At 38.8% G+C, this 14,228-nt stretch overlaps 1 protein-coding gene across 1 annotated transcript in view; it reads left to right on the top strand.

The window, feature by feature from the left end:
- Window positions 1-13,950, top strand: part of SYT9 (synaptotagmin 9) — a 35,319-nt gene extending 21,369 nt beyond the window's left edge. Inside the window, exons 3-7 of the mRNA XM_025895469.2 lie at window positions 8,148-8,268; window positions 9,324-9,495; window positions 10,132-10,261; window positions 10,842-10,998; window positions 12,037-13,950. Of these exons, the coding sequence (XP_025751254.1) occupies window positions 8,148-8,268; window positions 9,324-9,495; window positions 10,132-10,261; window positions 10,842-10,949 (531 nt within the window). The 3' untranslated portion in view covers window positions 10,950-10,998; window positions 12,037-13,950. The remainder of the gene's footprint in view (window positions 1-8,147; window positions 8,269-9,323; window positions 9,496-10,131; window positions 10,262-10,841; window positions 10,999-12,036) is intronic.
- The last annotated feature ends 278 nt before the right edge of the window (window positions 13,951-14,228 follow it).

Here is a 14,228-nt window from a genome sequence, read left to right as displayed (position 1 = left end):
TCTTAATACAGAATAATTTATCAGTAAAGTCTTAAATGACTCAGTAAGAACAATTATATCCTGTAAATGCACTCAGATAACTGAGGATGGTATGCAGCTAACCCATTAGAAAGGCAGTTTCAGTTAATCACTCCATCCTATTTATAGGGTAGAAATTATGACAGTAGAGATGTTGGGTCTTCAGAGAGATAACTACATTGACTGCCTACCGGAGCAGGCCTCTGTCTTTGACTTACTAAGCAAGAGAAAGTTATGTGTGTGTTCTTCTCAAAGACACTAACTGGATTTGTTCTGAAGTGCACATGGAGTGAAAGGCTTGTCCTTTGGCTCCAGCTACCCACATTCTAAGGTATCTTGAATGACTGGCACAACACAAAGCTGTGTCTGGAGGATGCTTCTTATGTGGCCTGCAGTGACCTGCCTTACAGAAAAGTAGTCATGACGCAAGGATAATGGAAACAGGAGAGGAAAAAAAAACCAGCACACAGACTCCAAAAATCCGTCTCAAAAGATCTTCAGGTTCTGAAGTGGAGACAGAGGATATACTATCTGCTGGATGCTTTACTTTGGATACTGTCTTTACAGAGAAGTTGCCGAGATGCTCGGCAAAACTATAAGTTAAAATAAGAAAATAAACTCCCTGAGCTGTTCTCTGTGGCCCAGGCTGCAGGAAAGCTTCTTATTTCTTCAGTCCCTATGAAGTGCAGCACAAAGTGATTGCATTCAGAACTGTTCTGTGGGGCGAGATGTCTGTCTGACTATGAAGTGCTCCAAGTACCATCTTGGCATCACTAATATAAAGCCTAATAAAATGAAATAAAATCAATCTACATACTTCGTTAAGCAACAAAGTTAAGTTGAACTTAGTTGTCAGAGGGTCTTATTGGTTTCTTTTTTTAATTAGAACACACACCACCTTCAGTTGTCTGGCTGGCCTAAGGGCTTTCTCTCCCCCTTTGCAAGGGTTATTTGCTTAGATTCTTTAGCTGATCGTACTTTTCACTGTATTAGTCATGCAAAAATCTTTCAGGTCCAGCATTTTTATCAATGTGTGCTAAGTAGCAAATGCTGTGCCACAGACAAGCCCATGGAGAGAGCACTAGGGATTCCAAGGTACACTTTCTGATCCTGCCTTTTTATGCATCCCATCAGACTAGTTTCTATATATACATGTCTTACAGTTGTACAGGCACAAAAGCTGATAGCCCATCTGTGACTTGACATGAAAATTACCCAAAGCAGTATAAAATCCAGTGAAATACAAGCAAACACGTCAGCTTTCTCATATGCCTTCACTGTAGTGAGACCAAGCTTCAGCATTGTTAGTGTTCTTTCCCAGTAAGTGAAATCAAACTCATTTTTGCACATCTAGCTCTATTTGTTTTCATTTTTTGAGAAAACCGTGAAGAAAAGAAATAGAGACAATGAAATGCAAAAAAAATGAAATCACAGTGAGAAAATGATGCAATTTTCAAATTAACCTAAAACATGAAATATAGCCTGACATTGATGTATTGAAAGAATAATTGTAAAAGATAAGCCATTCCCATTTTCCACACACTTTACTTAATCATATTTCTGTAGATATAGATTGTTTGAGGCATGAATAAATACCTACTTTAGCAGAGTTCATTTCTTTGATTTAAGATGTCATGAAAATAGAATTTTCCAGTCATATCTTTTCTATTTGTCTTAAAATGTGTGATGAGAAAGCAACTGGCTCTCTTCTAGTTACATGCAAATTCAATTAAAATCAAACACTTTGAAAGAGTTTGTATATATTTCTTGTAGATATAACTCAAAATAACTCTATGATGAAATAATAAAAAATGTAAAGCTAACATAATGAATTCTTTATGTTAGATACATAAGATTTACTGTCATTCCCAAACAGATTAGTGTCTCAAATTTTTTGAGTATGGGATTTGCATAGTATTTGTGTCCTGGACATGTGCCTCAACTGAATTAATATCTTATCACTCAAATGTTATTTCATGCATCTCAACGCAGATGAACAATTTAATTAATGTATATCCCAAAAGGTAGATAGCACTACTTAAAGCATTTTTAATTCAGTTAGACTTAACACATATACCTTGTATATTTAAATCATCCTTGATTTAGCTGAGTGGACTTCCTCTAAAATAAATCCTTGCAAAATTCAAATCCCCACATTATCAAATATTAGAATGATGTACAGTAAAATTTATCTTGCACTATAGCAGTATAATTCCATTAATTCCAGGAAAGATTTGGAAATAACTAGGAAGATTTTTTTTGTTTAAAATATAACTAATTCTCCTCAGCTACAAGGGGAGGAAAAAAGAGAGACTTTAATTAAATAGCGGTAATCTATCCTTTCTGTGCTTCAGAACCTTAAATGATATATCTCATGTCATGAAACTTCTGCTATTTTTCTAGTTTCCAGTGTCCTTTGCAGAGACATGTATAACTGCTAAAGGAGGTAGTCTGCAAAGCTACCATTGCCTGAGCTGTGCAGCTCTGATGTAGCAGTGGGAATTTATCAAGTCTCTGAAATCACTAGTGCCTTGAAAACCTCTTTCAACAGTAATTTTAAAGGAAATAAGCAGGGGCATCACTGCCTGTAAGTGCTCCCATTAATGGTAAGCTGGTGAGATGCATAAAAATACATGCAAGCACCTCACAATCCATAATTAGTTTTGCAACATACCCGAAAAGTGAAAAAGTAGTGTCTGTCTTTTTATAGCTGGAGAACTGAGGAACCTGGTATAATTGAGACATATGCTTTAATTAGAGTGGCACAGGCCCTGCGTGGTGACAGGCCTATCACAGCTTCTCTGCTCCAGAAATACAAAACTCAAGTTGCCAAAAATTGGGTACAAACCTTAAGAATGCCTAACTCAAAGACAGCATGTCTTCTTCCAGACCAGCAGCAGAAGCAAACATTATAACCTATAATCTGTCTTGTTTTCTTCCATCCCTTGTTGCCTGTTTTGCATGATTTTACATACTCATTCTCTGCTATTTTTATATATAAATACTCAAATGTATTTAGGAGAAGGGAGAGGAGAAATCTGATCCCAAATGTCATCCCCATTTGTCAAAAACTCCTTAACTACCAGGTTATTTACAGGTTTCACTGAGAAGGTTTGATCCAGCCTGAGCTGCTTGATGCAGCCTCCCAGGTATCAAAGGTGAGGCCATTTAGGGACCCATGTTCACTGTCCTCTTAAAGGTTACACTTCTCCCTGTTTAATATGCTGAGTTATACTCACTAAGCAACAGCATGGAGCTGCTGACACAGTACTAGGGAGTGATTAATCCTGCAGGCTATTCGCCAACAAAATTTAATAATTTTAAGTTCTATAAATACCATGTGATTCTAGACTAAAAACCTATTAATATTACTATTAGAATTCAACATTTTTAAAGGTATATTTATTTTGTGTTAATTTTACAGGAGGAAAAACAGAAATGTTTTCTTGGAAAAGTAGGAACATTAAACCTTTCAGTAGAAGCCACTGAAAATTATTCAAATAATATGATTTTTGTAATGTTATCAATTATTTCCACCAGAAAATGGAGCAAGGAGGAAGGATAATGTGAGGGGGGCTATGTCTCCATCCTCCTAACAGGAATCAAAGAGTAAAATTTGCCTTGAGGTTTCAGTGTGGGATTCATTCTGTTTGCAGTTTTCAGGCAAACCTTGTGATTTACACCTCTGGTTTGAACTCTCCAGCTGGATTGAATACATATAACTCTCCTAGGTAACACTGGGATGTTTTAAAGGAAGAAACTTCATGCTCTTGCCCTTTTGAATAAAGGACTGCATGAACAGGACAAGGGCTCAGAGACAAATCTAGGTGGGATTATCAAAAACAGACTGTGCAGCGTGTTGTAAGGCACAGCTAACAACATCAAGGCACTCAGCCATCACCTCAAGCCTGGGGCCAAAGCCTGGGGCACTGGAAAAGCAAAGCAGATGCCAGCCATGTTCTACCTTTTTAAAAACACAGGAATGAGCAGGTTATAGATTTATAGATTAAAAATAGAAGCAGTGTTTTCTTCCTCTTCTTTTATGTTTCATGCTGAACAGGACCAAAAGAAAAATAATACACAGCATGTACATATACAGAAATTATAATTGGAATTGAATTATCTTCTACTTATTTTCTTTTAAGTTATTAATGCCATTGCCCAGCCTTTTGGTCTGGTTATATTGGGGCTGTCATGATTGCACCATAACATGCACAGTGTGGTATTAGCACCACACTGAATGAAGGAAGACACATATTTAGATTGTACAACATGCATGACTCAATAACCTACCATATTATGAAATTTCTTTCTATGCAGAAATTTTAAAATGTCTCTGGCAGTGTAATACATTGCCACGTATTGTTAAGCATACATAGTAACACATAAGTACTCAATTCAAACAGGAGCATAATCCTTGCAGAAGATCCTGCCCTCTATACTTGTTAATTCTGTTCCTTGAAGCTATTTCTTGCTAATACAGCACACCTTTAGTGACAATCCGTGGCTTAAGCCATGTAGCTCAGTGATTTTAAACTTGTGATGATGTGCACTAATCCTCTCTGGGCTCTGTTGCATAGGCTTTGGTTCTGTTAGGAAACTGCATTTATAGTAAAGACTGGTGTTTGCTGGATGGAAGGGTCACAGATTGTGTGCAGTCGCAGATTGTGGCACTCTCTGAAGAACATTCCCTCATTAAACCTTTCTAACTGAACCTTGAGGCCCCAACAGCAAAATTTACAATGATAGGAACAGCTGAAAATGTTGCCCTTTGATTACAGAAACAGGGATGAGCAGGGACAAATAGCCAGGGCATGGGGAAAGGTTCTATTAGAAAATCTGTCTTACCAAAATTAAAGAAACGTTCACAAGTAGCCAGTATGATGGAGTAGTCATTCATTCTCTACAAGTCAAAATGAAAGTGTGAGTAGGCAGGGCTTCTTTTTCAGACTTGGAGAAGGATTTGCATGCCAAAAAGTGTCTCTTTCCTGCTGCTGCCTGCAAGCTTCCCTTCAGTCCCATTCCCAGACTGCCCTGGTTAGATTACTGCTGGTATTGGCTTATGAACAGACAATCTCACGGGCATCTGTGACCTATTGCTACAACACCTGTAACTTCAAGAACTGGAAAAGGGTGAAGAAATCACAGACTCTGTTTCCAGCATAACAATGCTTTTCCCATATAATACCCAATGCAATTTTTCAAAAAGTGTTAATGAAGTATTATTGTCATTGCAGCATTTGCTAAAAACACATCACAGTGCAGGTGACAATTATTTTTCACATGTAAGACAAAGTTTGTGGACCAGTATATTATGGCATAATTCCTGACACTGCATTCAACATATGGGATCCATTCTTTCCTAACCAGTTCATTTATGCAGAAGGTTAACATATTTTAACTCTTCTTTCTGGTAACCAGTGACAAGACTGAGGAAATGGTATGAACCTGTGTCAGGGGAGGTTTAGGTTGGATATCAGCAAAAGGTTCTTCACCCAGAGGATTGCTGGGCACTGGAACAGGCTCCCCAGGTCACAGCACCAAGACTGCCAGAGTTCAAGAAGTGTTTGGACAACATTTTCAGGCACATATGTGATTCTCGGGGTGTCCTACACAAGGCTAGGAGTTGGAATTGATGATCCTTGTGAGTTCCTTCCAACTCAGGGTATTCTGTGATACTATGATTTTTCTTGGCATTTATATATGAAACAATTGTGTAGTAATACATTTACTTATGAACTTCTTGATAAGAATTGATAACAAGTTTTTAAAATGTTCATTCAGGATGACCAAGTCTGGAATGGAAACTCTTGTATTTGGTAGTAACAGTAAAGCATTTACAGTACTCACAGAATGAATTCCTAGTCACCATGTGGAGCACTGGAGTTGAATACAGAGTGAGGCTGCTGTGGCTGACAGTATTGAGGAATGCCAAAATACACAGTTATAGCAACAGCTGCCTGATGGCTTCTTTATGGTCAGGGAAAACCTGAGTGATTCAGCAATGCTGTCTTCTTCTGAAGGCTAGTGACCAATTCACTGAAAATAACCTCTCTATAAAAAACTTGCCAGACTGACAAATTCCCAAAAGATGGCTTCAGACAATCATTTCTCTAAATGGCTTATGAAATCCTGCTCCCCTCAGAAATGCAGCACGAGTGGATTCCACAGCCACAAATCTCAGCACCCCAGAGCTGGTGAAGTACACTCACATGTTGGAAGTTGTTCTTCATCACAGTGGGAAGGATAAGTGAAAAGTTTGCTTCCTGTTCCCCAGGTTATAGGTATCGAGCTGCAGCTGATCACTGGGAAATTCCTCCTGCATTGTTAAGTGCTGGATGTGCTGTCCTCCTGGGTGTGCTGACATTGCTTCAGCCTGTAATACTTCTTACAGCATCACCTTCTCAAACAGCACTTTGATCCTCTCACAAAGTGAGTCAATGACACAGTTTGTTGCAGCAGGTCTGTTACCAAGTGTGCACCATCAAGAGACACTAAACTGGGTGACTCATCTGAGCTACCTCGATATTGTCACAGCCTTTATTAGCTTTACAGCTACCATGAAACACTGAACTTCAGAACAGAAAAGATGATAAGTGATGAAGTCAACTCAGAGTTAAAAGCTGGTTATTCCTGACAAAGGGCCCATAATATCAGCCTTTTCCTTCTTTGGCAGCATCTCTCTTAATTAACAGCACAAGGAAAGGACCTACTTTTGAATGAATTTGCATGTTTTGGGGTTTTTCCTCGAATGAGCTGAGAACTAAAGCGAAGATGCCTCTCTTGAGCAAGGGGTTGGATCAAGCAACACCTAAAATTCCCTTCTGACACAACGTTTTTCTATGACTCTGTGACAACAACATTTTCTGTCCTGCTTATCTCCCCTAGTAACTCATGAAACTATGTAATATAACGGCTCAGGCTCTGGGCATTGATCTGTACAGAAGCCAGAGACAGCTCAGAGACAAACCTGTGTTAGGGGCTGTTTTGAGAGCTGTTTTCACTCACTTTCTATATCATCCACCACCCTTCATTTTTTGGTGGCTGACACAGAAGGAGCCAGATTGGGAAAGGAGAGGAGCTATGGCACAAAGCTAAGTGGGCAAGATACACATACTCCACAACAGCTGTATTTCCCTCCCTGTAAAATCTGGAATGTAGCTTTGAATTTGCTGGATATTATAATTCTTTGAAGTCAAGAATGAAATATTAGGTTACAGGAGACAGGTCTGTGAAAGTATGAATTCATTGCTCGGTCAAAACAATGCAAATCAAATCACAGAAATAATTTAATACAATCCTTTATTCACTATATTTTTCATAAAAGACTTCAATTTCCCTTTTTAAAAATCCAACCAACCAACCAATAAAAAAAAAAACAAAAAAACAAACAAAAACAAACAAACAAAAAAAGACCAAGAAAAAACAACCAAGAAGGCAATGCTTTGTAACTGCAGATAGGGTTTGCACACTTGCTACTACCTTTCTGAAACCTGTTAATGCCATTAACAGAGGAAAGGGTTCTAAATCAGGTTGTAAATCAGGTTGAAACAGGTTGATAAGGGAGCTTGTCTGCTCCAGGCACAGGAAGTAATGTCCTTACTCCACTTCTAGCAGAGACTGTCCCATTGCCATAGACACTTCAGACTTATCACACCTGAGTTTATGCAAACTTGAGAGTTGCATAAGACTTTGTCCTGTGCAACCCATGGTTTTTTCTGTGAAACTCTCTGTGGGTATCCTCCTGCAAACCAGAAGGAAAGGCACAGACATCTGTGGCTGCTCATCAATGGTACAAAACAAATCACTACAAAATATAAAACAGGACAAAGATTTTTCTGGTGCCTTACAGTATCTCATCACTTAAATGAGTGTCAGCTCCAAGGACTGAGTGCTAGAAACTAAAACCTCATTTACCCTCGAGAACTTTGGTGGCCCAGCAACAAACGTAGCGACTCAAACCTTGTATGCAGATGGATGTCTGTTTTTTCAGATGTGTTTCAGAATGAGAATTCAGCTTTTGCCTGCTAAACTGTAGATCCCCAAAGGTATATTCTTATCTCTAGCTTCTGTTGTGGGTAGGAAAATTCTTATTATTGCTTCATATTATCTCTCTTTTCTTGGAACAGGATAACGTGGATCTTGGTGACCTTATGTTTTCCCTCTGCTACCTTCCAACAGCTGGTAGACTAACTATTACAATAATAAAGGCAAGAAATTTAAAAGCAATGGATATCACAGGAGCATCAGGTATGAATTAATTTAATGTTCAGTATGGATTTCTGTCCCATTTCCCTCCTGAGAGACAAAGAATTCAACCCTTTCAAATCCCAGAATGATTTTTCAGAAGAGGGTTCTTATATTATGATATTATGAGTTACTCAAGAACAGAAGTTTGTGAGAAATAAATAATATATTTTAGATTACTCAGTTGCAACCGACAATTTAAAGTACTTTACTCTTAAGTAGACAGCGAGATTATTGTTTCTAAAGCCACTGTGATTCAGAGTAGCATGAGTTGGCCAAAATGCATTCCTAATACTGGGAATTTGAGCAGCAGAGTATTCTGATTATGGCACAGAGGCAGACTGACCCTCTCTGCCAGTCTCCAAGAGCCACTGAACCAATGCTGCTTTTGTTGGCATATGGACAAAGAAGTGACCATCCCAGAGTCCTTTCAGCAACCTTTTCAAAATTTGATAATGAAAATTATAAACTAATTTAAGTAAAAATTCATAAATTACTTTTAAATACTAGCAGGGAGTTGTGCAGCTCCCAGAAAGGACCTGCAAATAAATAGCTTTTTTTTTTACTATATTCAGGAGTTTAAAAATAATTATAATTCTCCTGAGAAATATAAGCTGCTAATTGTTACATTTTGAATTATATTTAACCATACATCAGTAAATCCCATTGTGAAAAACATTGTCATCTTCTGTCTGTGCTACAAATCTAACAAGTAATTAGGCTGCTATAAATAGGCTGATACACAGGCTGTTGTGTAAAATACTCATGTATAACATGGTTCAGTGGATATTTTAATACCCTCCGAGAAGTTTGTGCACAACAAGGGGCTTCTTGAACCTAAATTGTTCATTATAAGCAGCCAACCAGGTAAAGCTTTCAAAGCTCCACTGCGTCCCCGGCACCCCATGGTAAGAAAGAAGCTCAAATTCCAGTCAGGTCCAGAAGATGAATTCTGCAAGCAGGTATGGGCAATACAAGAAGTCTGCTCCCTTCACTTGCCATTATGTTTGCTTAAAAGCGTCAAAAGAAAATCAGCGTTTTTCTTATGATTCCCACAGATCCCTACGTGAAGGTTTCTTTAATGTGTGAGGGAAGGCGACTAAAGAAAAGAAAAACTTCCACCAAGAGGAATACCCTTAATCCCGTTTACAATGAAGCCATAGTCTTTGACGTCCCTCCAGAAAACATTGACCAAATTAACTTGTCGATAGCTGTTATGGATTATGACCGGTGAGATACCTGTAGCTGTAACACGACATCAACTGTTGGCTTATAAAATCTTGCACGGCAGATTTGCCTCCAGAAAGAAAGTTATTAATTTTGTCCCTATAAGTGGAGAATTAATTTCATGTTGATATTGGTAGAAGATTCGAATTTTTTGTTTCGCCAGGCAGAATTTCCTTTCTACGTTTCAAAATATAGATTTGCTTTCATAGCTGACATAACTAAGCTGCATATATGTCTACCAAAACCGAAGTAATTGAGCATATAATCAGACACTCTGCACGTTGATGTTCTGTTTGTGTGCATTTTTTCAAACTCCTCACACACAGACCTCCAGTTATAAAATTGTGGCTTAGAGTTTACTTTGATTTGCAGCTAATAACAGAACAGAGGCAAAGAACCTTTTATATTCTTCATGCAAAAATAAGAAACAAATGCACATAGGCACAGTGGGGGAAATATTAAATCGTTCTGATTAGTGGGAAATGCAAAGAGCAAACCTACGTATTTTGTAGTACATGATATTTTTCAGGAGAGAATTAATTCTAAAAATGCATTATTAATGTTTCTGATTAAATATGCAAATGGTATGGTTCTAAAGGTAAAATTTTAAGAAAAAAATATTATGAAACATTTTCACAGTGTAGGTCACAATGAGGTCATTGGAGTATGTCAAGTAGGCAACGATGCAGAAAGTCTAGGTCGTGACCACTGGAACGAAATGCTCTCATATCCTCGGAAACCCATTGCTCACTGGCATCCTCTTGTAGAGGTAAGACTTTTATTTCCTACTTCTCCATTAGAATTATTCTGAATATTCCTCCATATGGCATTAGAGGTTGGATAAAATTTTATGAACAAACCCAAGATCTACATGCATGAAGTAAATCCTAGAAAAGGGCTTGGAAACACCGATATTGAAAGTCAAACATAAAACGAAAGTTAAGTCTGCTCCTTTCAATTTCAGGGAGACAGAAAGTAATTAATGTCTACAAGATATATGTATGAGAACACCAAACATTATACACTCAATTAAGGGTTTGGTTTTGTGTTTTAAATCCGATCTTGGGTAACTCTCAGTTGATAATTGACAAAAAGAAATGGACCTTGTTTACAGAACAATCAAGACCTATTTTTTTTTATATATATAACAACCTAATTTACTTCTTTTCTTGTAACAATATATCATCCATGGCACTAGCACATCTCAAAGGATGCCTAACTGCACTGAAAAAAATATGTTTAAGTGTCTCTGGAGATCTGAGGCGCTGATAAGAAGCGACACAATCAGAAAAGCTTTTCAAGGTTCCTATGGTTTTTTTGTTTTGTTTTGTTTTGTTTTTTGTCTTTAGGGCCCTATTCAGCAGGAATGTTATGCAGGTCTTCTGCGCTTGGATGGCTGCCGAAGAGGCTTCCTCACCCTTTTAACCTATTCAGCAGAAATTTGGCATTCCTGTTGAACTCTTTCTTAGCCATATCCTCAGGGGCTATTCCACAGAGTCCAGTGGGGTAAAGATGTCCTTTTAATCCCTCTGTCTAATCCTCTCCCCAATACAGGGAACACTAATCCTGATTCATGAGACACAAAAATTCATCAGAGATCTAACTAAATTGCTTCCTAAGAGTTACCACAACTTACTTCCATTGTTGTTCTCACTGCCTAAAGTCAGGCAGTAATCCCAGTCAAAAGAAACTATCACGTTTATGAACAGCCACAGTGTTATCCCCAATGCTGAAGGACAGGAAAGACCATAGTATCCATATCAAGCCAAGAATGATGCTGTAAGCGCCTCATACGTGGAGGCAGCCTCTCTGAGTGTACTTTATGCATCAGAGTGAGGCCGTGTTACCAGAGGTGCAGCTGAAGATTTACCTGCCTGGCTGTGAGTGCTGACCCCAGGCGGTTCCATAAATAATTTTCAGGCAGTAGGAAGATGCTACAAACTGGGAAGAATGCCACAGTCTCGCCCTGTGTCCATAAGCAATTGCATTTCCCAGTGCCTGGGGACCACGGCGGCGCAGTTTCAGCAGAGTCGCAGTGGGAAGGCACCGTCCCTTTGCACAGCACGGGGGCTGCCAACGTGCAACTGTCTGTGAAAGAAGATGGAGCAAAGTGGGGAAGCTCTGCCTGTGTGTTTGTGCCTTCAGTGACAAGCTAGATGTGAGCTGAAGTGCCATGCCTGAAATGCCGACCTGGGCATTTGGGAGTTGGGTTTGGAAAACACCTCACCGAGCTTCCAGCTGTAGCCAAGCATTGATAGGAATGGCTTGAAACAGCACACAAGGAGTAGTTATGCAGTAGTTCCTGCCCAGAATAGGAGAAGTGTCTCTCATCAAAAGTTCTGTACATCATTATATCCAACGTGTCTTCCCTCTTTGATAAATTTCATTGCAGCCAGAGCCCACAATTAGGTTTTGACAGTTCTTCCCTTTTTACAGGCATCCTGTTCTTTTCATACATGCCTGGCTAACTTCTTTAGATTTCATTACTGTGGATTGCTTTTCGTGTCACTGAGCTAAACAGAGACATATTTTTTTCCTTCCCAGGAATCAAGTGGGGGAGGGTGTCCAGCGCATCCAGGCTGTGCAGAGAAATATATACACAGCATATCATTTTGGTTCCTGAATCAGGATTAGACTCAGCGAGAGCTTCTGGAACCTCTGTGGCCACAGCCATAGGACCCTGAATATTTGCTGAATAGGACCCTCAGTCTTCTACTGTGTGAAGAGCTATTGGTTTCAAGTAGCGTAATGTTATCCACTTGTAGCATTAATTCTCCAGCTGACACTATTGCTACTGATAGATTATTTGTATGGTCGTAAGCATTACCCAAATTCAAGTCATCATTTCTGTTCATTAGAATAACCCAGGTTTTACAAGCAAAATGATAGCAATGGAAACCAACAAGTATGGGAAGCAGCAACAAAAGTAGTCCTTGTATTTGCAAAAAAGGTGCAGTATTGTGAATGGATAGCTTTCTAAATAATTTTTTTTCAAGAATGGTTGTCATCAGGCATTTATTTGTTGATGACAAGTTGCGTCCTCAGTCTCAGTTGGTGCCTCCTTTCACCTACATGAAAACAAATTAATATGGTTGCTTGAAGAAATCCTTCAAATCTGAAAAACTGTAAAAAAAGTTCTGTTGGGTGCGAACAAGATGCATATGGTATTTGTAATGACAGTATGTTCTTTCAGAAAGAAGATAACCATCTGTATAACATGGAGGTTGTTAGTCCTCAACCTTTGTAGATGATATTCCAGTCAATGTTTCTTAGTTGTGTCCACAACACTGCAAAATGTTGGAAGCATGTCACAGGCGGCAATGCTTGATCATACAAACAAGCACACACACGTGTGCCTGGGCACAAACACACCCTGTGTCATTTTAAAATGCTGTTCCAAATATATAGTGCCTGTGAAGACTTCCTTTACTATTTGTGGTAGAATTAGCAGGGCTATTTTACATGATGGTATATTGTAAATTCTGACAAATTCTGACCATTAAAAGAAAATAAATCAAAGCGCTGGACTCTTTCACGCAATAAAATCTATGCCCCAAACCAAGAGACCCTGAGATAATTTTTTGCCAGTTATTTAGCCATGCATGGAGTTCTCTCTTCCTCCAAATTTTTCTAGAGAGAATTCGATTCAAGTTTTTACATAAGATTTTTCTGTTTAAAAAATGCAAATGCAAAGTATGGGTATTTTATACGGTACAGTTGTCTGCTATTTACTTACAGATAGGGAGCCCTGGTCTTTAAATATAGTTCAGATAAGCTTATGTGCACACACATTGCTTCATGTCTTGTATGTGTGGAATGGTCACCAAGTGTTTTGGATTTGCAACTTTGCTGACACAGATATGCATGCATGGATTAAAGAAATATTTAAAATTCTTACCCCAAATCTGAAAAATTAGTTTTATAACCTATCAATGGGGATCTTTCAGAAAATAAGGATTGCTAGTGGGTAAAGCACAGCTTGGCACTTGCAGGAAATCTTGGATTTGTTGTGCTGCAGCTATAAAGCAGAAGCCCTGTAAGTACAGTGGTTTTCAAAAATCTCGTGCCATGCTGTGGAGAATACCATGGGCAAGGGTGCTTCTGGCAAACTGAACACTTCAAAACCTGCCCAAGCACAGTTTCAGATGAGTAACAATTGGGCATTTAAAAAAAAAGAAAGAAAAACAGACACGAAGTTGCCACAGCAAAATTATTTCACTGTGCTTTCAGCTGAAGCTTTGTATCAGCAGACCAGTGGTGTGATCCATTGTGCGTATCTGCTCCTGCATGATCCTCACCTCAGGCAAAGTCCTGCACTCTTTACCCAGGCTCATGTCCCAGGAGTCAATATGGGGAGATGGGCATGAGCAAAGGAGGAGGAGCTCTTGCTTTGGGGTGGAGTTCTTTGATTTCCTGGACAAATCTTTATACACGCACCCCTGCCTGGAACGCGGAGCTGGCATCTTTGCCACTGCAACATTAGCAAAAGAGAGTTCTGTGAAAACACCAACACAGCAGTGCAGGAGACTTTTAGGATTTGTCCCTAGCAATTCAGAGGGGCATCAAACAAAAAGTAGTATCATTATAGTTGCCAGTGGGTTGGGGTTCTTTTATTTTATTACCATACTCAGTTTATTTAATGCTCAAGGGTCTGGCATCAAAAGAATTATTTTGAATGCAGTTTTACCAAAAAACAAGAAAGAAATCTCTGTGACAGTGAGCATTTTAAGTGGAAT

This window comes from Manacus vitellinus, unplaced genomic scaffold (assembly GCF_001715985.3).
Source record: "Manacus vitellinus isolate BGI_N305 unplaced genomic scaffold, ASM171598v3 scaffold_30_pilon, whole genome shotgun sequence".
In the NCBI taxonomy this organism is placed as follows: domain Eukaryota; kingdom Metazoa; phylum Chordata; class Aves; order Passeriformes; family Pipridae; genus Manacus; species Manacus vitellinus.
This window is presented reverse-complemented; position numbering and strand designations above follow the sequence as displayed.